A 21275-nucleotide genomic window follows, 5' to 3' on the forward strand; every position below is an offset into this window, starting at 1 on the left:
TTACAACTGCAAGGCAGCAATTGTAGTGTAGCTTCTGAACTCATAAGATCTATTGAGAGTCAATCACTGACAAACAAAATGCATTTATTATTTAGTATGTCAGACACATACATGGGCTACAAGCAAAGCATATACTGTCTACTTATGTTCTGATATAATATTTGACCTACTACATCCAATGTGCCACACATTTACTCGAGGGGAAACACTGACAATGAGAAGAATCCAGCTAGCTTATGTAATGGATAGTAAGAATGATACCATCTACACAAAAGCCCTTTTGTCAATGGGTGGTGTTCAATAGCAATGGCACGTGTGAAATATGTTGTACCTTGGGTGATAAATCATTTATAGTCAATCAGCCATTTGGCAAGTAATTACCAGCTCACAGGACCACACAGAACCTGGTCTGGGTGTGTTTGCTTTGATTGTTTGTTTCCATGGCACCAGTAATCTGCTGCTGTTCCTCTGTGTCCACGGTGTCACTGTCAAAGCTGTCTGTGTGTTTGTTTACTTCTGTTTGGCTAAATTCATCTGTATCTTTAAACTGGTCTGGAGCTCCATCCTCTAATAGATCGTCGGTGTGCAGGCTCCCGTAGCTCTCTGAGTCCTGGGGCTTGATGGCTGGGCCGGTCTGGGGTTCAGTCATATGTGATGATTGCAGGGGTTTATTTAGACTGTCTTCATATTTCATAGGGATCAAGCAAAGGTCGTCCCTGCGTTGCCCTTGAAAAACCATGAAAAAGGCCCAAAATGAGTTTCAGGGGGAAAGATATTGATGTATAGCTGATAAATATACTGTGCGGTATTTAAAACCCAAACAATGACCAAGTTTCTATTCCCTGATTTGATGCACACAGAGTAAATCATTCACTAGATACAATTAATTTGTCGGACATAACCATGCAATCTCCCTTTTTTAAAATAAGAATTTGAAAATCTAAATGACAGCTGTCTGGGCATAAAACCAATGATTTGTTGATCCTCACAAATCAACACAATCATTCTGAGATCTGAAAATTAAAAGTCTCATCAAATCATGGATTTAGAGACTTAAATGTGAACTGCTGACAGTAGCCTTTATAAATCTATTTAAAGGGTGGAAAACAATACTGTTGTATACAGTGAAACCGCTAAAATCGTTAGAAATATTTTAGGTCATACTGCCCCAAACTCCATTAAACAGACCTTGTCTGTGGATATTTGGCTGGTGGCTCATCTGGCTGTCCTGCTGTCCAGCTCCTGTCTCCAAGTGGGAGAGACCCATAATCTGCCGCTCGCTGACTCCTATGTTCCTTTCAAGAAAGTAAGTGGTCATTCTGCCCTTCCCCTTCACCTCGATCTCCCCTCGCCTCTGAATAACAAAGCTTTTATTCTTCAAAGCCCTGGGCAATGTGGAAAGAGGATGTGGAAATCAGAAAAGACACCACAATGTTCATAGTACAAAGTGCGTATGAACGCGTGTGTTTCCATGCATGATTTTTTACGTCCTCACTGGTAGACAGTTGGGCTCAGATGGATCTTGTCGGGGAGGCTGTGACTCTCCATGCGGGATGCAGTGTTGACCGTGTCTCCAAACAGGCAGTAACGAGGCATCTTCACCCCAACCACACCTGCCAGCACAGGACCACTGTGAAGACCCACACGAATCTACAATACGCCACAGAGCAGATGTTGCGTTAGGACAAGACTTCAAAAGCAAAAGTTATTATATGTAAGGCATATAGGTTATAGGCCATGCATGTGTGGAGTAAGTATTGAAATTATTTCAATAATGGTGAGTCGTGCACATTTGTGCTAAAGTGGAGGCGCTAGCGAGCAGGTAATGTAGTAGACTGTTTCTGACATGCTCGGCTGATATTCGTTTCGATGCACCCTTCACTTGCAAAGGGCTGCAGAATTACAGTTTACAGTTTGTTATTTTCACTTTTCATTCGTTTAAGCCCACTTTTGCCTCTCCAATAGCCATCAATTTGCGAAAATACAAGTTCAATGGCGGAGCCTCAGCTGCTGGGCCTAAAGCTGCAAGCTTAAGTGTTTCGTCTCCCGGCAGCAGCAGCCAGGTGACCCGATGGAGGTGGCGGATCTGGAAGTCGAAATCCTCATCACTTTAAAAGGAGACATCGCTACTCTGCAAAGGTGGGAACTAAAGACTGTGCTTGCAGAGAAGTTTGACACTATTAAATCTGAGCTGCATGGAGTGAAAACAGCAGAGGTACTAAATAATACTGCAACAATCCGCTCAGGTGTGGACACAATGAAAACAAGCATAGGCGAATGGAGATGGAGCGGGGATTATCGTCGTGCTCGGACGACGTGACTGTGCTGTAAACTAAAGTTAACAAACTCTAGTCGGAGGTAACAAGTTCACACTGAGAATTTGTTTTTGTGCTTTAAGTATACATAAAATTCCTGACTGCATAAAACAGCATCAAAATAGAACTTATTTATCAAAAGCAATTTAAGTGGAGGATCCGCTGCACCCTTTGACAAAGGGTCCTGTCTTAGCCCCTAATGCCCTTAAATCCTAGAAATGTCCTGAAATCCTAGAAATGTTCTAAAATCCTAGAAATGTTTTAAAATCCTAACAACCCCCTAAAATCCTAGAAATGTTCTTAAATCCTGGGATCATGTATGGGGCTTCTGCAACTGGCCCCTGGCCTCCTGTCATTTCATCAAATTGGCCCCATAGGTTGAGTATTGCTGGTAAACCCCAAGTGCAGCACTTGAGTTAATGTACTTAATTACTTTCCACCACTATGTGTATTTAACCAATGCAGTTCAAACATTCTTGTACCTGAATGGGCCCTGCTGTCACAGGGTTAATAACCTCCCTGGCAGCCAGGATCATACCCAGGGCAAAGTTGGCCACCCGCTCAGCATGGCTGGAGACAAATATGGGCACGCCACCCACCACCATATAGGCATCCCCGATGGTCTCAACCTGGAAAATACCAAACACATACACTGTCAAATTCAGATCAAATGATTCAAAAGGTTTCTTTAATATCTGTGTCACAAGGTTAACTCTGTTGTCTGTACCTTGTAAACATTGTGCACAGTTGTGAGTCGGTCGAATCGAAGGTACATGGAGTTCAGCATAAAGACTATTTGGATGGGTTCACACAGGGAGCAGATATTAGTGAAGGCCACCACATCGCTAAACAGTATGGTGCACTCTTTAAATTCTCCTATAGGATATATAAACACATACACAGAGACTCACAACCATCATATTCAACACACAAACTGATTATTCAGTATTTAAAGCATTTACATTCAATTAACCTGCTTTTACTGTCTTGCCCTCCTTCAGCTGGTTGGCTACGTGCTTGGGCAACATGGCGTACAGCAAGTTCTCCGTCTTCCTTTTCTCTTCTTCCAGGTGCTGAGACAGGAGGCGGAGCTCCTCTTTCTTCCTCTCCAGCTGATTGGACAGTTCGATTTCAGCCAGTCGCTGCTGATTAAGCAGGATGAGGTCGCGGGTGACGTCGTGTGGTGCAATATCAGAGATGTGCATGTCCCTCTCCTCCAGCTCCTGGAGGCTTCTCAGCAGAGGAGAGGCTTGATAGAGCATACTGTCCAGAGAGGGCATCCAGATCATCTGACCTATGTGGAGTATACATTATTATTTCTCTATCAGCTTTGGGTCGACAATGTATACTTTGGTTACATTTTTTTTTGTCCTCTACCTCTGAGCTGCAGCATTGGCCTGTTCTTCCACGCTTCAGGCATCATATCCCTCCGCGTCTGCAGGACAAAGTGGCTGTTGATGAACTTCCTGATGCTGGAGATGGTGAAGGTGACTTCAGGATGCACAATGCTGAAGTAAAGGTTCAGATGGACATTCATAGTCTTGAGCCCAGGGACCATCTTTTGGAGGTTCACCCCTGCCTGATGCACCACCAGCTGCCTCAGACAAAACAAGGATCACTTCAGTTCAAGTGATAATTTTCAAACAGGTTTGTATCATAATAATGTGAACAGTATGTGTAAATGAACTATGGTAAGCCTTTCTCTGTTGAACCAGCCCCAGATCCCCCTGCCTATTTGCCACTAAAAATCATTTTTGCTGGCTCATGTGCTGTTCCTCAAACTCAAATTGTACTTCCGTGTTAGAGCACAGAGTATCGAAGTAGCCTGAGAGGTACAGCTGCCCCTCTCTCTCTCTCGCTGTCTCAAACTCACACCAAATTCAGATCAAACTGTAAAACTAGTCAGTGTTAATCAAAGTTAAACCAAGATTCTGTCTCTGTGTTGCCTATTTCCTGCCTAAAATGTCGTCAGACATATATTTTAGTGCACAGTTTGGCTGTAATGCAAGAACGTGCACAGGAAGAGGGCACCATACTGTTTCCTGTATTTTATAAATGGAAAAATAAGCTCAAACATTAAAACTAACCAGTGCTGATAAAATATGATCCGAGGTTCTGGTATTGCCTTGCCCCTTTCTCATCTAAAATGTTTTCAAAAACATATTTTAGCTTACTGTTTACCTGTAGTATGCTATTGTTTGTTCGCAGTTGGCCATCATATTGTTTAAGGATGGATACCATTATTTCATCCAAGAGTGGGAGCTCTGTTTTTTTCTGTTGCAGTGCATTTTGGTAATTGTATGTAGCAACAATTTCAAAAGTGTTTGCGTCTGTCTACTGTGAGGTAGCCCAGTTTTACAAAAAGACCATCTTTCCAACAATACTTGTTTAATTTAATATAATCACACATAGCCCCCCCTATATACTTGTAATTTGAATATGGTCACTTGTACCTGTTCATCAAAGACTATGTGGAAAGGGAAAGCATGGCAGAAAGTCTTCGGATCAATGTTAAGAGTTGTAGGGTACACTGGCTCAAAACCTCTCAACAGTTTGCCTGTAAGAAAATAAAGACAAACATGAACTGTACACGTACCTGCAGGTATGTAACCCCTGTTGATGATCTTGGATAAAATTCATTAAACTTTAGAGTTAGTGGTGCAGCCTGTTGCTCCAAGTATTGTGTGTATGTTTATGGGTGTTTGCACTGTACCTTTCCCAAGGCAAACCAGCGCCCTGATTGTCTCCCAGTGACTCCTGTGCACGGAGAAACTGATACTGGATCTCTTTTGATAAAGTGGCTGAGGACACAGAGAGGACAGAGTCTGACTTTTACTATAAGCAATAACTCTAATACTGCTCATTTTGTCTACAGTAGTCTAGTTACATGAAGTTAATGCTCTTTTTCAACGTTCAGAGCTTGTAGTACAGATCATTAAGTTAACCTCTGTAATCCAGATCATGGCATTGCGTCTGTTAGGCAAAGGCTGGAGGGATTGGGCTCTTGAAAAATGTCCAGTTTTACTGCTGAACACGCTGGAGTGAGCAGCAACAGCTGGCCACTGTGTAACCAGAAAAACCACATGCTCCTTCTTCCCAGTTCTCTCAAGCTCCTCTAGCTGGTTGACAATCTCCATTGTAATATCACTGTTGAAAAAATCTTTAGCAACAGCTCCAATAATACCTGTAAAAAGAGAGTGAAGTGAAAATAGTGACAAAATTATAAGATTGGATATGGATAAAAACTGGCATCTATTCTAGATTTAATTACCAGGGACAATGTGGCAGAGTCCTTTGCGGTCTGAATAATAATGGAGAAGCATGGTGCCATCGGGGTTCCTCTCCACCCGAAATGATGGAGCATTCATTTCCTTAAAGAATAAAACAATAAATTGTAAATTTACGTTTTCCCCCCTCACAAATCAAGAAAAGGAAGATAAAAAAGACAGAACAACCACATGAATAGGCATGGAGCAGGCACCTTGTAGGAGAGGGTGAGGTAGCCATGAAGTGCATCTAAATTCTCTGTGAATTCAAACAGATTTCCTCCCACAGTCCGCAGCATGTGATCATAGCCGGAGCGTTTGCAAAATTCAAAGAAATATTCTCCAAACTGCCTCAAGACAACCTCTGGCTTTATTCCTGCAAACAATATTAATAATAATAATATATGACAGTGACTTTTTTGTTATTTTTCTTTTAAAAGTGACCAATGTTTCTACATGTAATTATTAAAACAAAACATAGACACACATGGAAATTAATTTACCAAGCAGCTTGCATGTTTCGGCTAATAATTTCATGGTGATTTCATCTTTGTAGACTTCATATGTCAGGAAGGTATCCTGGACTCCAGCTTCATCCCTACAGTTTGGTAAGAGACTATATTTATTGTTTGTGTGGTTATAATAAAGAAGATAGAAACTGTTAATTAAAATAAAATCAACCTCTAAACGTGACTGGTTAAACAAATTTATCAATAATGATCCTAAATCGTCTACGTCTTAGAATAATCTGCAAATATAGTAAATGAAATACAATTTGCGAAAATACAAGTTCAATAGAAAATGCCTTTTACCTCAGTTTGACCCACGTCTCCTCGCCAAACTTTTCAACTACCAGCGATTTCAGACAGGTGTTAATAAATCCATACTGTCAAGAACAAGTACAGAATGTAAAAGGAAGCTCTTAAATACGAGTTGTTGTGTAGGTCTCGTGAAACAAGTTAAGCAATTTTGTAAAGCAAACAAAAGAAAAACGTCTGTAAAAGCAGCATACCATATCTTTGAAAATTATAATCACAGTTGCCACTTTTCCTTCAGAGAATCCTCGTTGCTCACTTGCGCACCTCACAAATCCCACTCCCAGACATAGATCCCTCGCGCCAATGCTCCAGGCTGCTGCTGTATGGAGACAACTGCGTCCTTCAGAGAGAGACAGGTTTATCTGTGAGGAGCTGTCCAATCCAGTCTGGGGCTGAAACCAACGATTTTGAATCCTAATGATGTAGGCGATTTTAAATTCTGAATAAATGTCTACAGGAAATTCCCTGCTACTTTAACATGTTGGTCAGTTTGATTGTTTTATACATACTGGTCCTTACCAGCTAGACTTTGTGTTAAGCAGGATATTTCATGGTAATTTGATGGAAGCCCATAAAGATATTTTTAAGTTTTACATTATCCCTAATTTTTGAAAACACACAGCTACAACTGAACATTTATAAATCAAAAACATGTATTCCCAATCTGTATGTGGTTCAGTTTATGCGGATTGACTAACTTTAGTTTAATTTATTTTATTTTTGAATAAGAGTAATTTGGGGTGAATAGTATGTAGATATATATATATATATATATATATATATATATATATAATAAATATTAAACATAAAAAACAAAACAATAGCAAAATAACAGAAAAAACAGCTGTACTTCACATTTAAAATTCAGCATAAATATATGAAGTAACAGGAATTGGAATAAATCAGGATGACTTATCAAAAGCATATTTCAGTGTTAACTCCTTAATTCAATTAGTTTGACTAAATAGTGTCGATTTATAGTTTTATAGTTTTTAGATAGTTATGTTTTGCACCTTACTGTTAACTAGCTTTTATACTTTGAACCTTAAACCTACTGTAGAGTTTTTATAATACGCACCTTACTGTTATATTCTGTTTATATTTTCAATACATTGCAATTTATATTGGCTGTATATATGCTTTGTCTGCTGTTATTATAATAGTTGTAAATTGCACGCTTAGCATGCACTCCTGTTACTTTGTGTTGCAACTGCTGCACAGCACTTTCCCTCCCCAGGATGAATAAAGTTCTGTCTTATCTTACTTTGAGTTTAAAAAGGTGCAATGAAGCATAGAGCCTAGATTGTGGTTTAATAGTTGCTGATAATTTATTATAAGGTTCTTGTGATTTTATTCTGGTCTGATGCCTACTGACATCCTGACAGCAGTCCGTGGTAGCAGAATAAAAGGTAGATTATACAAGTCTGACAAAGAGGAGAGCCCAACAGGAGCAGCTCAGCAGCAGCGCTGCAGGTTGCAGGTACAGGGTCATGGTGGCTCAAAACAAATCCAAAATAAACAAGACCGTATTGTCGTCATATGCAAACATAAATACTTTATTTCTAAGAGAAATCACTCAAAAATAGGTCACTCATGATTTCCAAAAAAAACCCCAAAACAAAGAAATCCACCCTCATTTTGTAGAAAAATTAAAATATTGTAATCATAAAACACGTGTGCATACATACACACACACTGAGAATCTGCTACAACACTCTAAAGGGGTTCAGTCATTTTAACCAAATACAGCAAAATATTTTTTTAGGTCCTTTATCATGACATTAGGCTGATCAAATAGCAGAAAACATAAATTAAACTTTTTTCATCACTGCAGTTTATTTACACAACCAGTAGCTGCTGCATCCACAGATTTTGACTTCCTTATTATGAACGTTCTTACCCTTTGCTTAAGGACTTAAACGTTTAAAAATCTAATCAAGGGAAAATATTTCAGTCAACATGCTCCATGAACTAAAATACAGTTTCTTTGAAGGTATCATTCAAAGCTCTCTCTTTTAAACATTCTGATTTGACACTTGACTAATTGACTAATCAGACGCCAAATAAACCATGTTCAGATGAAATGCATTTTGGTTGGACATGCAGACAACTGAAGTGTGGTTTAAAACATCATTTTTTTAGATGGGTTACATCTTCTTAATACAGTAGAAAAAAGGTCCCAAGGGATCATAGGTCATATGTTTATGAACAGACAAACTGTAGAGATCATCTGTCAGTATCTCTGTGATGGTGAAATAATGGCCAGAGGTAGGTAGATAGCACCATCAACAACAACCCAGTGTGCTGTGTTGATGTGATGGGTTTCAGGTCCGTAGTGAGGTCTGCAGCGCCCTCATGTCCCTCAGCAGCCGCAGGTTCCTCTTGCTCCTCTCTCCTGGTCTGACTTTGACTGCTGCAGCAGAGCGACCTCTAGTGGACGCTGTGGTTGTCATCCTCACCTCATTCCCATTGTTCCGCCTAGAACTGGTTTCCTTTCTTAACTTCTTTATCTGGAGGAGAAACAAAGAAAGGTAAAGGAAAACAAAATCTAAATTTCAAGTTAAGTTTTTTTGTGCTCTGAATTGTTTTTGTGTGAAAAAACCTACCTGTGTTCTGTGTTTGTACAGCTTACTGATCTGCTCTCCTTTCCTCTCCATTTTCAGCAGCAGCCTCTCCTGCTCCCTCTGAAGTTCTTTGCTCTCCTGGTCAGACACGCTGGCCTCCACCTGCCTCATCAACTCATCCTGCTCCCTGTGACACAAACAGAGATTCAAATTCAACACTGTTCTCAGCGATTTACCGGATCTCAAATGAGACCACACTCACAAGCTCATGAATCGCAGCTCCTCCTGTAGTGCTTGTAGCAGCTCTGATAGCTCCTCTTCGCTTGCAGAGGAGGAAGAGGATGAGCTGTCTGAACGCCTGGGACTACTACCTGTCTCATAGCTGTTTGCTTTCCTAGAGAGGACACGGCTGTTGCAGAGGTGTGGCTGGTGTCGCTTTAGGAGAGATAAAACGGACTGGACGTTTGCTCGGACTGAGTGGCTGCAGCCTACTGACTGAAAGACAGGAACGAGAGAAGAGAGCCAAAGAGAGGGTAAGGGAAAATTCAGCACTGAATAAACACTATGTTATTCCAAACTAAATCCACAATAGCATGTGTGCCCAAACTACCGTTCCAGCAACAAAAGGTACGTCTCTGAGGCTCAGTCTGTAGTGTGGCTGTATGTAGGATGGCTGCTTCTGGAAAGAGAAAATCAACATAAACAATAGTTAGTATCAAAGTTAAATGCACATGTGGCAGTACGAAGCACACCTACAGCCAAGAATTGTTGTCATTAGTGGTTCATCTATACCAACCAACTTCTAAAAATTATGATAATTTCCATAATGACAGCAACTGGGGAAAAATTTATTGTTGTTATCTTGAAATACGTCATATTGTTTCTACTGTGTTATAATACTAATTTATTATTATTTATGTATGTAATAATTATTATTATGTTATATAATTATAATTTTATGTTCTTCTAACTATTTTTATTAAAAAGTTGGGAACTTTGAGAAATTAAAGCCTGTCCATTGTTTTTTTAATAATTATTTTAAAAATGTTTTAAAAAATCATCGGACAATAATGGCATGTAAGTCCTTCCTACTTGATTAAATATGACGTTCAAAGTTGATCTAACACTGTAGAGAAGTACTTGACTTAAAACATCTTAACATCTTTGTTAAAACATCTGTTCATAAAGAGTGAAAGAAATATTCTCAGCAGATCGACATCACCAGTAGAAGTAAAACTTAAAACCACCTCAGTCAAGTTCTTCACCTTTGAATCTGACTTTTTCTCTTTGGACTGTCTGCTGGACAGACAAGGTGACACTGACTGCAGCAGTATCCTGTTGGTCTCCAAACCTGTCTGTAGCTGAGGAACACACACACACACACAAAGTAAAACATATTTCAAACATTACACTAAGTGTACTTTCAAATAAAGCAAACATTACACGTTGATAGTTGGTAATGGTAACTATGGAGAAAAACAAATGAAGGCCTTGTTACCTGATTGGCTTTGTCCTGGACCAGCTTTCTCTGGTGCTCCTCCTCCTGTAGTTTCATCTCCAGCTCCCGAATCTTCATCTGACATATTCAGACACACACAATCAACACAGTTATAGTGGTAATTATAATAATAAAAGAATAGATTAACTTTTCCTCTTGTCCCTGCCCACTTGAGATAAAACAAAAAGTTATTTTTGATATAATTTTAGTTTAAGGCACTGAGTGAGATTTAGTGGCATCTAGTGGTGAGGATTTCAGATTGCAACCAGCTAAAACTCCTGGTTCAGTGTTCATTGTTTAGGAGGTTTTTACCAGGAGCTGAATTATCCACTGATAATTGCAAGCAGTTACTTTTCCATCTCAAATCAGGGCCTAAACAGGAAAAATTGTTTCATGACCCCAATAAAAAAAGCAAAAAGGAATTTTTCAAAAGTATTTTTTATGCCACATAAATAGGCTTTACTCAGTTTTCCTACAGAAATAGCTGTCCCGACCCACAGATTGTGAGGACAGCTGTTTTAATCATGGGCCCAAGCTTCAGTAATCAACATTTTGATTGCATCAAACTTGAAGAGTTTGTGTGATATAGTCTGCAAAGAAAAGGTTACAATTTTGAACCAAGGCCCCGAAGTCTACATCAGTAACTATTCTGACATTTTTCTGTTTTTTTTTTTGTGTGTACCTCTGCGTTGCTTTGTGTGCGTGTCAGTCTAAGGTACTCCTGCTCCAGTCGCTCCAGCTTCTCCAACTGGACATGCTCAGACACCAGGTCTGACTGTTGATCAACTGACTTGGCCGTCTCCATGGAAACCTGAAAGCATAGAGAATAATTAGCACAGTTCTACAAATGAACTCATTCACACATGAGAGGATTTTTTTCTGAAAACATTTCAATTATGCTCAAGCATTTTTATATTTTTGTGTAATATTGCAGCCTTTGACAGTAAGGAGCACTGGGTTAACCTGCTGTTTGAGCAGGCTGGTCCTGTCCGTCTTGGCACTGCGCAACATCCTCCTCATGTGCTCCAGCTGCCGCTCCAGCTTCACACAGCGAGACTCTGCAGCAGCCAGATGGGTAATCAACACTGTGAAGAACAATAAGACACCATGATATATGAGGGATGAAAGGAAACATAAGTAAGTAATAATATCATATTCAAACACTCACCTTGGTTGCAATTGGACTGTCCACTCTCTTTTTTTGTATCTGTGTAATCTTTTAAGAGTCTCTGTGTGACTTTATCGCTCTGCAGATGGGTATTTGACGCATCTTTCCCCATCGTATGCAGACTGAGCTCTGCATGCCCCTTCTCCAACTCCAACTTCCTGATCTTCTCCTGGAGGTTCCTCAAGGCAGATAAGATCGCTACACATGCACAGACACATGGACTGTAAGTTTTAGAGACTGTTAGGGACTGTTTGTCATTTATGACAGGAGAAGGGTTGATGCAAAACGGGGAAGGCACTTCAGATATTTTTTTAATCACTGATGAAGGGATATTTCTGGATTTGGAGGAGGGACATTTAACATTAAATGATCATATTTTTTATTTCAATACCATCAAAACCACCTAATAGTGGGTTTGAAAGGCTTGTTTTCATATAAAAAAAAAAAAACCTATTGAATTTTAAAATTTCCTGTGATCCTTTAACACATCATGTAAGACATAATGCTTCCAAACATGGTACAAGAATGTGATGCATCTGGGGATATACTTAAACAAATTTAGGGCATGATCATAGTCATAGTGTAATTCGATATGACTTTGAGGTTTGGGAGGGTGGGATGGGAAGACAGAGGATGTGAAAGAATGAATGGTTGTAGATGCAACTGAGACATTCAAGTAGTGGGGCATCATGTTGCACATGTAACCATGGAGCTCTGAAACACCACAATACCTGAATGGAAAGATTGTAAAGGGAAAATAACACATGCAAGCAGATGCATAAATTGAAGTTACCTGCACTGCTGGTCTCTGGGAATGCCTTGCTGGGTGATGATGGGCGATATGACTGATGTGCACGTGTTTGGGGTGTGTGATGCACAAGTGTGTTGATGAAGGGACGGTGAGCTGGATACTCTCTATAAGATGGGAGTGACAGGCTGTCAGATACTACCCCACTGGGTGCTGGTGGTGGACAAAGCTCCTGCAGAGAGACAGGGCTAAATGTTGAACAGCATCCACAATATCTGGCGAATAATGCAGACATAGGAGTAATGGAAATATTGCAGTGGTAGTAGATCAGCTCATCATGAGTAATAACCCTAAAGTCAGGTGCAGAAAGTGAAATAAATGAGCTAAAATCTAAAATTCCATGCATCAACTAAAGTTAGGATTGAGATATGATTTTTGTCCGAAAACAACACATTAAGGTGAAACTTTAGGATACTATTTAGGTCTGCAACATCAGCTGGACTTAGTTGTAGCAACTGCTGCTAGGTAGCATTCTAGCTAACCCTTTGGCCACTGTAAGGAGCAAGGAACAGCTTTTGCTACTAATTTTAAGGTAAACTCGGCTAAATGCAGTAACGTTGAAGCTACCTTCTCCCGCGGAGCATCAGCACCGGCTGTTTTTGACAGCGTATCCATTGAAATGCAGCCAATCCAGTCTGCCTCGCTTGTGCTGAACCAATAGGTAAAATGCTGAAATGCGTTTCTTTTCAGTAAAATTACAACCAAACCTTGTTAAATTGCGTTTAGCTGCCTGTTAGCTTAGCGCCGTTTCTAGGGCTCCCTGTGCTAATAGGGGTTGTGGAAAGAAAACATCACTTGACAAGCCACACAATCCAGGGTTTCTGAAGGGTGTGAATGTTATATACACCACCCTGTACCGCCTGTCAGGCGTTACGCTACGCACATAGAGAGAGCTAATCCGGCGCGAGGGGAATATTAAAACAAACGCAAACCATTTGCTAACAGGAAGTGTAGTCTTTCTTCCGCGGACATCCTGCGGTTTAGAGCGGTGATGTTTCACAATAAAACTACAATAACTCTAAACCATCTGTGATGGGCGGGGAGAGGGTTTGCAAGACTTGCCGGGATTTTGGCACGTTTATCTCTTTTGGGACTCGAGGTGGTGGGTTTTTATTTACTGTTTCTCCAACATTGTAGCTCAGGGCAACAGGTATTTATACAACGTTTAATAGACATAGTAACCGAAATAAGTAAGTTAGACTCGCCCGATATGTAAACACAATCTTAGTTCGTGTTAGCTGAAAGTGAAAGCTAACGTTAACTTACCGTCCTCGCAGTAACAAGTTATTGTTGGTTAACTACTAACGTTACTGATTATTAGTTAGTTAGCTAGAGCACAGTATCACACATTGTATTATATCGGTACGATATCGTAAATGCGTTGTTTATTAATATGGTTTTCCATGAGAAACCTTGACAAAAAATAACATAAAGCTTCTAGAGCATAACTCATCTAACGTTACCGATAATCAAGTTAAATGTCTTACCGGACGTAACCGTGATGAGTTTCCTAGCCCCTTACATACGTTATCAACATTTGTATTAACAGTAGCCTTAGAAGCTACTTTGATATGTTTGTAGTGTGTCTGAAATGTATCATAAAATCAGTTCTGTAACATAGCAACAAGAGGATCTTGGATAAATGTAACGCTACTGTATTTTCTGCAGGGAAGCCTTTTACTGACCACCTGCCTGGTGTAAACACATCTGTGTAAACATGTCTTCGGAGAGCACTTTGTGAGTCTGCTGATACATGCATTTTTTAATTTTTCAAACCAAATATGTTGTAATTAAGCTGGTTGCTTCTTAACAGAGCTCATGAAATCAATGTAAGTTCACAACAACAATGTATTTTGTAATGTCTGTATTGGCTGCATTTTTTCCAGGGATGATGACGATACCTTCAAGATTCTCATTGCCACGGATATTCACCTTGGTTACCTCGAGAAGGATGCTATCCGCGGTAATGACTCCTATAACACTATGGATGAGATCCTGAAATGTGCCAAGACAAATCAGGTATGTACAAGTTGATGTGTATATGGATACAACGGACAGTCAATCAAATTCATCTCTGGCTTCTTAAATGGATTTCCCAAAATCTGTCTGTTTTAAATGCTTTCTCTTTGCTTGTTTGCTTACAGGTAGATTTCATCCTGCTGGGGGGTGATTTGTTCCATGAGAACAAGCCATCTCGCCGTTGTCTCCACAACTGCATCACAACGCTAAGACGATACTGCATGGGTGACACGCCGATACATTTCAACATCATCAGTGACCAGACTGTCAACTTCAACACCACCCAGTCAGTTCTGCTGTGTTTGTGAAGTCACTCTTGCAAAACATTGTTTTCTTGTTGCATTAATGTTGTTATATGTGTGTTGATGTCTTGTAGATTCCCCTGGGTTAACTATCAGGATGAAAACCTGAACATCTCAATTCCTGTATTCAGCATACATGGTAACCACGATGACCCAACTGGGGTGAGTTGTTAGTTCAGCATAAAATAAATGATTTGACACAACACAAGATGTTAAAATTTAAGTATGTACATCTGTGTCGGTTTTGTTGTGCCTGTTTGTTTGTTTTAATGTCATGGCTATTTTATTTTCTTCAAGGCTGAAGGTTTATGTGCGTTGGATCTGCTAAGTGCCTCTGGTCTTGTAAATCACTTTGGTCACTCTCAGTCAGTTGAGAGGATAGAGATTAGTCCCATTCTCATGCAGAAAGGCAATACCAAGCTAGCCTTATTTGGTCTAGGTAAGTGTTTGTTTTGTGTATCACTGTAGACTCGTAATATCCATTCCTGAAATCTATTTTCTGCCAAAAGTGATAAAAATCGTAATCTTTTGGTTTAAATTATGTGTGAATGTGTGTTTAGGCTCTATCCCAGATGAGCGCCTGTATAGGATGTTTGTCAACAACCAGGTAACGATGCTTCGCCCCAAAGAAGACCAAGAAGAATGGTTTAACCTCTTTGCCATCCACCAGAACAGGTATGTGCATGTTGAAAAATTTGAACTGGGGCGAAAAGCTGTAGAACCCCTGTTAGCTGTTGTAGGATTAAAATGCTATATATTTATTATTAACTGCAGCCAACATCGCTGTAGTTTGCTCTGTCTGTTCGTCATTCCTCACCCATTGGCAGCCACACTTTTTACCCAAGAAGGCTGAAATTTGGCAGGGAGGTCAATTGTGTGTTGGGTGTTCATACCATTTGGCTAAAAGTGGAATGGTGGCAGTGGGAGTTACCAGAAAGTCAAGAGGCTGCCTTGCCAAACATTTTGTGGCAAGAGTGGTCATGAGCCAAAGGACAACTGTTCATTTCATGCCAATTGGAAAAAAGTGGCAACACGTGGATGCAGGCATGCATGTGGTTGCAGCTATTACGATTTGTGGTTGTTTTTCCTCTCCTTCTTGTGTTTTTGTTTTGAATTGTTTTTTCTCTCTCTATGTGCTCTTTAGGAGTAAGCACGGACCCACTAACTACATACCTGAGCAGTTTCTGGATGACTTTCTCGACTTGGTGGTGTGGGGTCATGAGCATGAGTGTTTGATTGCTCCAACCAGAAACGAACAGCAGCTCTTCTATGTAACGCAGCCCGGCAGCTCTGTAGCCACCTCTCTATCCCCTGGAGAGGCAACCAAGAAGTACAAATAAATACACAGAGCAGGCACTCACACAATAGATTGTAAATCCTATATTTTGAATGTGTTTGAAAGTGATGAAGTAACGAGAGCACTCTGTTTGTATCAATCTAGGCATGTAGGGCTGCTTCGGGTGAAAGGTCGGAAGATGAACCTGCAAAAGATTCCGCTGAAGACGGTTCGTCAGTTCTTCATCCAAGATGTGGTGCTGGCTGACTACGAAGACCACTTCACACCTGAAACACCACAGGTCACAAAGAAGGTGGAGGACTTGTGCTATGCAAAGGTAACCCTGAAAGCCACCATCAAACATACAACAAACATACAATCTTATGTCCATAGGTCAGTCACCTTCCCCTTTTTGCCCTTTATGACTGAAGGTCACAGACATGTTAGAAGAAGCAGAAAGAGAAAGACTCGGATGCCCGCTCACCCCAGAGAAACCTCTGATTCGCCTGAGGGTAAGATGAATACTTTCAATGTGTGCACACACTTTCCTGTTTGTGCTACATTCAAATTCATCACCCCGATTGCCTTCTCCAGGTGGACTACAGTGGAGGCTTTGATACATTTAACACTTCTCGCTTCAGTCAGAAGTTTGTCGACCGTGTAGCCAACCCAAAAGACCTCATTCACTTTCTCAGACGCCGTGAGCAGAAAGAAGACATTAAAGGTCTGACACAGGCTAAATACACAGCTAGGGATCTGCTGTATACACCATTGATTGATGCACAGTATTGTCTATTTGACATGTTTTAATCTTTGTACTTTTTAGATGAGGTCAATGTTGACTACGGCAAGCTGTTAAAAACCACAGCAGTTGAGGGGTTGAGAGTGGAGGACCTGGTTAAACAGTACTTTGAGGCAACCGAACAGGTACTACAGACGCAAGGCTTCAAAGTCACACACCTACAAGTTTCATAGCATTTTTTTTCATAAACTTTCTCTGCTGTGTATTCTATTGAAAAGTGTGCTTGCATATCTTATGCAATCTATCACAGACAGTGAAGCTGTCCCTCCTGACCGAGCAGGGCATGGGGAAAGCCATTCAGGAGTTTGTGGACAAAGACGAGAAAGACGCCATTGAGGAGCTGATCACTTACCAGTTAGAGAAGACACAGCGCCACCTCCAAGCCAGAGGAGTTACTACAGAGCAGGATATAGACACTGAGGTAAGGGGGGGTGGGTTTTGCAAAGGAATAAGATGTCATTAATTGTGTACGTTATTATAAGAGTGCATGTTTTTACATTTTCAGATCCAGCGATTTAGAGATTCCAAAAAGAACACAACTGAGGAAGAGAATGATATAAAAGAAGTAAGTAATGAATGCACACATGCCTGAACTCTTTCGTTTTCTGTTGTATTTAACTGCGTATGCTTTATCTCTCTAATACTCAGGCTATGAACAGAGCCAAAGCTCACCGTTTGGAGCGTGGCAATGAGCCAATGGATCAGGATATGTCTGATGAGCTTGCTATGGACTCTGACGAAGGCGCAGCCCCATTTGCTCCCCCAACCCGAGGAAGAGGGCGAGGAGGCAGGGGGCGAGGTAGCCGGGGAAGGGGGAGAGGTGAGTTATATTATCTGTCACTAATAAAGTCACAGTGAGATTAACAGTCGTAAATTGATATTACAAAGGTTTATTTAACAATGCAGGCTCAATACCGGGCAATGAGTCAGAGCAAATACACAAATGAGTGCCTAAGGGGAAGGTCACACCAAATATACACAAATATACAAATACTGCCCTACCCGACTATTGTGTAAGGGCGTTGCAAAAGTATACAGACAGTTGCCAATGCTAGTGCCCTGTGGATATAATTTAAAGTAAATGAGAGATTTAAATTAATTACAATGTATATCTAAGATGGACAGCCTTGGCTAACACTGGATGATTTAACAGGCTGGACCTACAGTATAATAGGTTGGTTAATGTGTTATCTGATAAACTCTCACAGGTACAAGTATTTAATGAAACGAGTGGTGTGATTATTATGTGGAATTTCAAACAGACTTTAATGTTCTACAGTGGATTTGTAGAATATGTGTTAAATCCTCACTTGAAATTAACATTACTTGTTTACATGCACAGTAATATTTCACTATTATTCTGAATATGACAGTATTCTGAATTTGATACAGGACACGTGTCAGTATTATTTGTGTTTTAATAGAATTCTTTTGACTTGTATACAGCGCATTCAGAATATGAATCTCAACTGGGTTTTTTACTTGTCATTGATGCACTGAATACAAACCAATTCACCAACAGTTTGCAAGGCTCGGGTAAAGATGCGTGCCCAAAAGAAAAGCCCACATTTCATCCCACTTTTCCATGTCCTGAAGTGATAAACGACTTGTTAATCGGGGTATGCATGGCTTCACGTTAACAGCAATATTTGTGGAATATTCATTTTCATTAGACGTGTGAACAGCTTAGTGGGAATATTGTATTTATGGGAATAAAGGCAAAAAGAACAATATTTTGTGCATGTTAATGTAGTCATTGTTACTGTTCAGTCACACTCCAGCATAGGGAGGTCAAAACTTTTCACCATGTCAAACCATGTTTCACACTTTCTGTAAAGAACATTTGGCTTGGTGTTTATAAAAAGGGCAAAAACTCCACTGTTTATCATTTTTTCATTAGCAGGACAGTTGTGCACATAACAACTGGTTAGACAGCAAAAGTGCTTATTGTAGTTTTTGGACTGTTATCACACACCAAATAAATGATTCATATTTAAAATAGGTTCAGTTACATTTAATGCAGAAAAACAACAGGACTATATGATGATCATAAATCCTCATTCTGAACTGTTGATCTGTCCATCCAGGTGCAACTGCCTCCGAACCAAAGCCAGCTGGACGGGGTCGTTCCCAGAAATCCTCTGTAACGACCCAAAGCAGAAGCATTATGCAAGGTAGGAGAATGTGAGATTGTATGTGTGTGTGATGATCTATAGACACACAAGTTAATGTTTTAATATGCCAGATTGAGGCATAACAGAGAAAGCACAGAAATCTTGATGTGTTTAAACAGTGTATTAACCTGTTTTCAACCCGTTCCTGTTCCTCCTCTATCAATTTTTTCCATGATGTCAATGTGTCTCCCCGCCTCTGTACTTCAATCTTTAGCATTTCAAGCTCCATCCCAGAGATCATCTCGGGCTGCCGCCACCCCATCTTACACAACAGATGAAGTAAGTCAAATGACAACAAACACTTAAAGTATATAAACTGTACTGTCTTCTAACCTTGCTTCTCATCTTTATCCATCTCAAGGTAACCATTGATGACTCTGATGAAGATGTACCTGTAATGAAAACAACCAGAGCCCCTCCAAGGTATTTTTGTTGCAGTTTAAAAAGAAAAACTTGTGGGGACACAAAGCTCTCCATATTGCTCTTACCCTCTCTGTCTCTAAATTCATATTTTGAAAATTTGTGATGTGTTTTTTATCATGTGTTTGACCCTCACTCCTTCGCTTGCTTATAGCAAAACAGCATCGTCGTCGTCATCCTTCACCAAGTACAGCTCTCAGAGCCAGAGCCAGTCATCCAGAGGAGTTGCATTTGACGACAGTGATGATGATGAGGTAAGAAGAGATCAGGGAAAATGATGCATGTAGTATATATTTAGAGTGCTCAAGTGCATACAGGGATGCTTTTTTACCCATCAGTAAAAAAGGACTTGACCTCTAAATGGGATTACTATGGAACAGCATCGTCTATTGGGAATAAAACTGATGTGAGGACTTGATATTTTAATGTGTTATATTCTTTACAATAATGTATACGCTTGCATTTAATCTCACAACTTCATCTTTTTTTTCTTGATACAGGATGACCCATTCAAAGGCTGCAGTCGTTCACGGAGATAACTATAAGTGCATCTATGTAACACTTGTTCATGTTGGTTTTGCAGGAAATCTATAAATGCTAATTAGAAAGTGAGCTGCTGGAGTGTTGTTATGAAGGACTGCAGTGTGCATGGTTCCCTTATCTCAGCACACAGTCTTCCTAATGTTGACAGGAACTAATTAACTTGATCAGTTACTGCTAAGGGTAAATTATCCAACGAGTCTGTTTTGGTGAAAAGATTTGGCTATAGGGGAGCAAGGTGGAGCTTTTAGACAGGACTTGCTGTACATTATCTGCATTTTACACAACCTCATTTGTCAGCCATCACCTAGCAGCATATCTACTACTGTACATCAACAGCGATCACTGTTCGGCTTTGCAAATTGTTGTAGTACTCAGATATTAAGGAAATTATAAATGTTTTTTTTTCATACATAATTAGTGGTCTCTTTGTTTTTAATCAATTATGGTCTGTGTCTTGTGGCAGCAAAGTCAGAGCTTTTGCCTTCTTTAAGAGCTTATAGAGCAATATATAATCAAACTTGGCAAAAACACACAAGCACATGGCTTTCTGGACTGGTTCTATCTCCTACTCTCCTTACTTTTCCCACTTCTCCTTAATAAACAACTTTGTTAGAAATTTTTACATTATGCAACATTCAGGGTTCCAAGCACCAATGACGCTGGAACCACATACTCTTTTTTTTGTTTTGTTATGTAAATTTTTTTTGTTCCTCTAAAACTGGTTGTTTTAGAGGGACAAAACAAGTGTTTAAGTTAGAAAACGATAAGTGTGTAAGATTTGTGGTAAAATGTGGAAACATGGTCACATGCAGAAAATGACATCTATCTGCCACAGGGGGGCAGCATAATAAAGTCCAAAGCATAGGGGGCAGTGGAAAAATCTAACTTTCTTGAACAATACCTTGTCTTTTTGTGGTATGTTCCAGAAATTTGAGATGGAGATTGTCAAATGCATCATCTATTGTTCACATTTTATATAATGATTTACATACATTCTGTTCCCTGTCATGCCTTTTGTTAACTTTGGGTCAGAGGGTGTATGCCTGGGAGGCGGGCGACTGAATGGAACAAGGAGAGATCTGGTTTCCAGCACATACACTTGCGAAGAATATCAACTCTGTTATGTGAAAGACAATTGTTCCAGTTGCCAAGTCAAAGAATGTCTTTATTATATTTACAACTTATATACAGTTATATAAAAAAATAACAAAATGAACCATTTATACAGACAAATGTTATCAGCCACCGTGGCACTCACTAAACAGAAAGGAATGCAATTCATGTTCAGATATTTTACTTTAT

At 40.0% G+C, this 21275-nt stretch overlaps 3 protein-coding genes across 7 annotated transcripts; 1 reads left to right on the forward strand and 2 right to left on the reverse strand.

Annotated features, from left to right (window-relative positions):
• Positions 1–385: 385 nt before the first annotated feature.
• LOC121943429 (guanylate cyclase soluble subunit beta-2-like) lies at positions 386–7891 on the reverse strand. The gene is made up of 15 exons (XM_042486952.1): positions 7829–7891; positions 6394–6467; positions 6085–6179; positions 5797–5957; positions 5587–5686; positions 5341–5499; positions 5045–5116; positions 4769–4872; positions 3693–3909; positions 3289–3609; positions 3043–3191; positions 2798–2944; positions 1496–1650; positions 1189–1385; positions 386–726 (listed from the first exon to the last, which is right to left on the reverse strand). Exons 1-15 carry the CDS (start codon positions 7889–7891, stop codon positions 386–388), a joined length of 2355 nt encoding a protein of 784 aa, XP_042342886.1.
• Positions 7892–8368: 477 nt separating this feature from the next.
• cep57 (centrosomal protein 57) lies at positions 8369–13187 on the reverse strand. 3 transcript variants are annotated; one of them, XM_042487186.1, is made up of 11 exons: positions 13005–13187; positions 12423–12609; positions 11630–11827; positions 11425–11546; positions 11144–11272; positions 10462–10539; positions 10229–10324; positions 9574–9642; positions 9226–9458; positions 9006–9150; positions 8369–8909 (listed from the first exon to the last, which is right to left on the reverse strand). In XM_042487186.1, the coding sequence occupies exons 1-11, from the start codon at positions 13050–13052 to the stop codon at positions 8724–8726; spliced, it is 1491 nt and encodes a 496-aa protein (XP_042343120.1). In that variant the 5' UTR covers positions 13053–13187; the 3' UTR covers positions 8369–8723. The 3 variants fall into 3 exon arrangements, with proteins under 3 accessions (XP_042343120.1, XP_042343119.1, XP_042343118.1); XM_042487185.1 differs by having other exon boundaries at positions 9574–9639; positions 12423–12652; XM_042487184.1 differs by having other exon boundaries at positions 12423–12652.
• Positions 13188–13482: 295 nt separating this feature from the next.
• mre11a (MRE11 homolog A, double strand break repair nuclease) lies at positions 13483–20994 on the forward strand. 3 transcript variants are annotated; one of them, XM_042486674.1, is made up of 20 exons: positions 13483–13539; positions 14106–14174; positions 14324–14456; positions 14582–14742; positions 14833–14920; positions 15056–15197; positions 15319–15433; positions 15903–16088; positions 16200–16371; positions 16466–16546; positions 16629–16758; positions 16861–16961; positions 17087–17257; positions 17342–17401; positions 17485–17656; positions 18924–19010; positions 19225–19289; positions 19372–19433; positions 19585–19684; positions 19931–20994. In XM_042486674.1, exons 2-20 carry the CDS (start codon positions 14155–14157, stop codon positions 19967–19969), a joined length of 2085 nt encoding a protein of 694 aa, XP_042342608.1. In that variant the 5' UTR covers positions 13483–13539; positions 14106–14154; the 3' UTR covers positions 19970–20994. The 3 variants fall into 3 exon arrangements, with proteins under 3 accessions (XP_042342608.1, XP_042342609.1, XP_042342610.1); XM_042486675.1 differs by lacking the exon at positions 13483–13539 and adding an exon at positions 13546–13587; XM_042486676.1 differs by lacking the exon at positions 13483–13539 and having other exon boundaries at positions 14030–14174.
• Positions 20995–21275: the final 281 nt, after the last annotated feature.

The sequence above is a fragment of the Plectropomus leopardus genome, chromosome 5, assembly GCF_008729295.1.
Source record: "Plectropomus leopardus isolate mb chromosome 5, YSFRI_Pleo_2.0, whole genome shotgun sequence".
Taxonomy (NCBI): domain Eukaryota; kingdom Metazoa; phylum Chordata; class Actinopteri; order Perciformes; family Serranidae; genus Plectropomus; species Plectropomus leopardus.

Coding starts and splice junctions, on each gene's coding strand:
- mre11a (XM_042486674.1), top strand. CDS start 14,155: ATGTCTTCGGAGAGCACTTT. Junction 16,372..16,465: donor AGGACTTGTGCTATGCAAAG/GTAACCCTGAAA, acceptor TTATGACTGAAG/GTCACAGACATGTTAGAAGA. Junction 16,962..17,086: donor ACTTTGAGGCAACCGAACAG/GTACTACAGACG, acceptor AATCTATCACAG/ACAGTGAAGCTGTCCCTCCT.
- cep57 (XM_042487184.1), bottom strand. Junction 11,828..12,422: donor CCCAGAGACCAGCAGTGCAG/GTAACTTCAATT, acceptor GTGCATGTGTAG/CGATCTTATCTGCCTTGAGG. Junction 9,459..9,573: donor TACCTTTTGTTGCTGGAACG/GTAGTTTGGGCA, acceptor CCTGTCTTTCAG/TCAGTAGGCTGCAGCCACTC.
- LOC121943429 (XM_042486952.1), bottom strand. CDS start 7,891: ATGACCCTGTACCTGCAACCTGCAGCGCTGCTGCTGAGCTGCTCCTGT. Junction 5,958..6,084: donor CGAAACATGCAAGCTGCTTG/GTAAATTAATTT, acceptor TATTGTTTGCAG/GAATAAAGCCAGAGGTTGTC. Junction 1,386..1,495: donor CTGAGCCCAACTGTCTACCA/GTGAGGACGTAA, acceptor CACATTGCCCAG/GGCTTTGAAGAATAAAAGCT.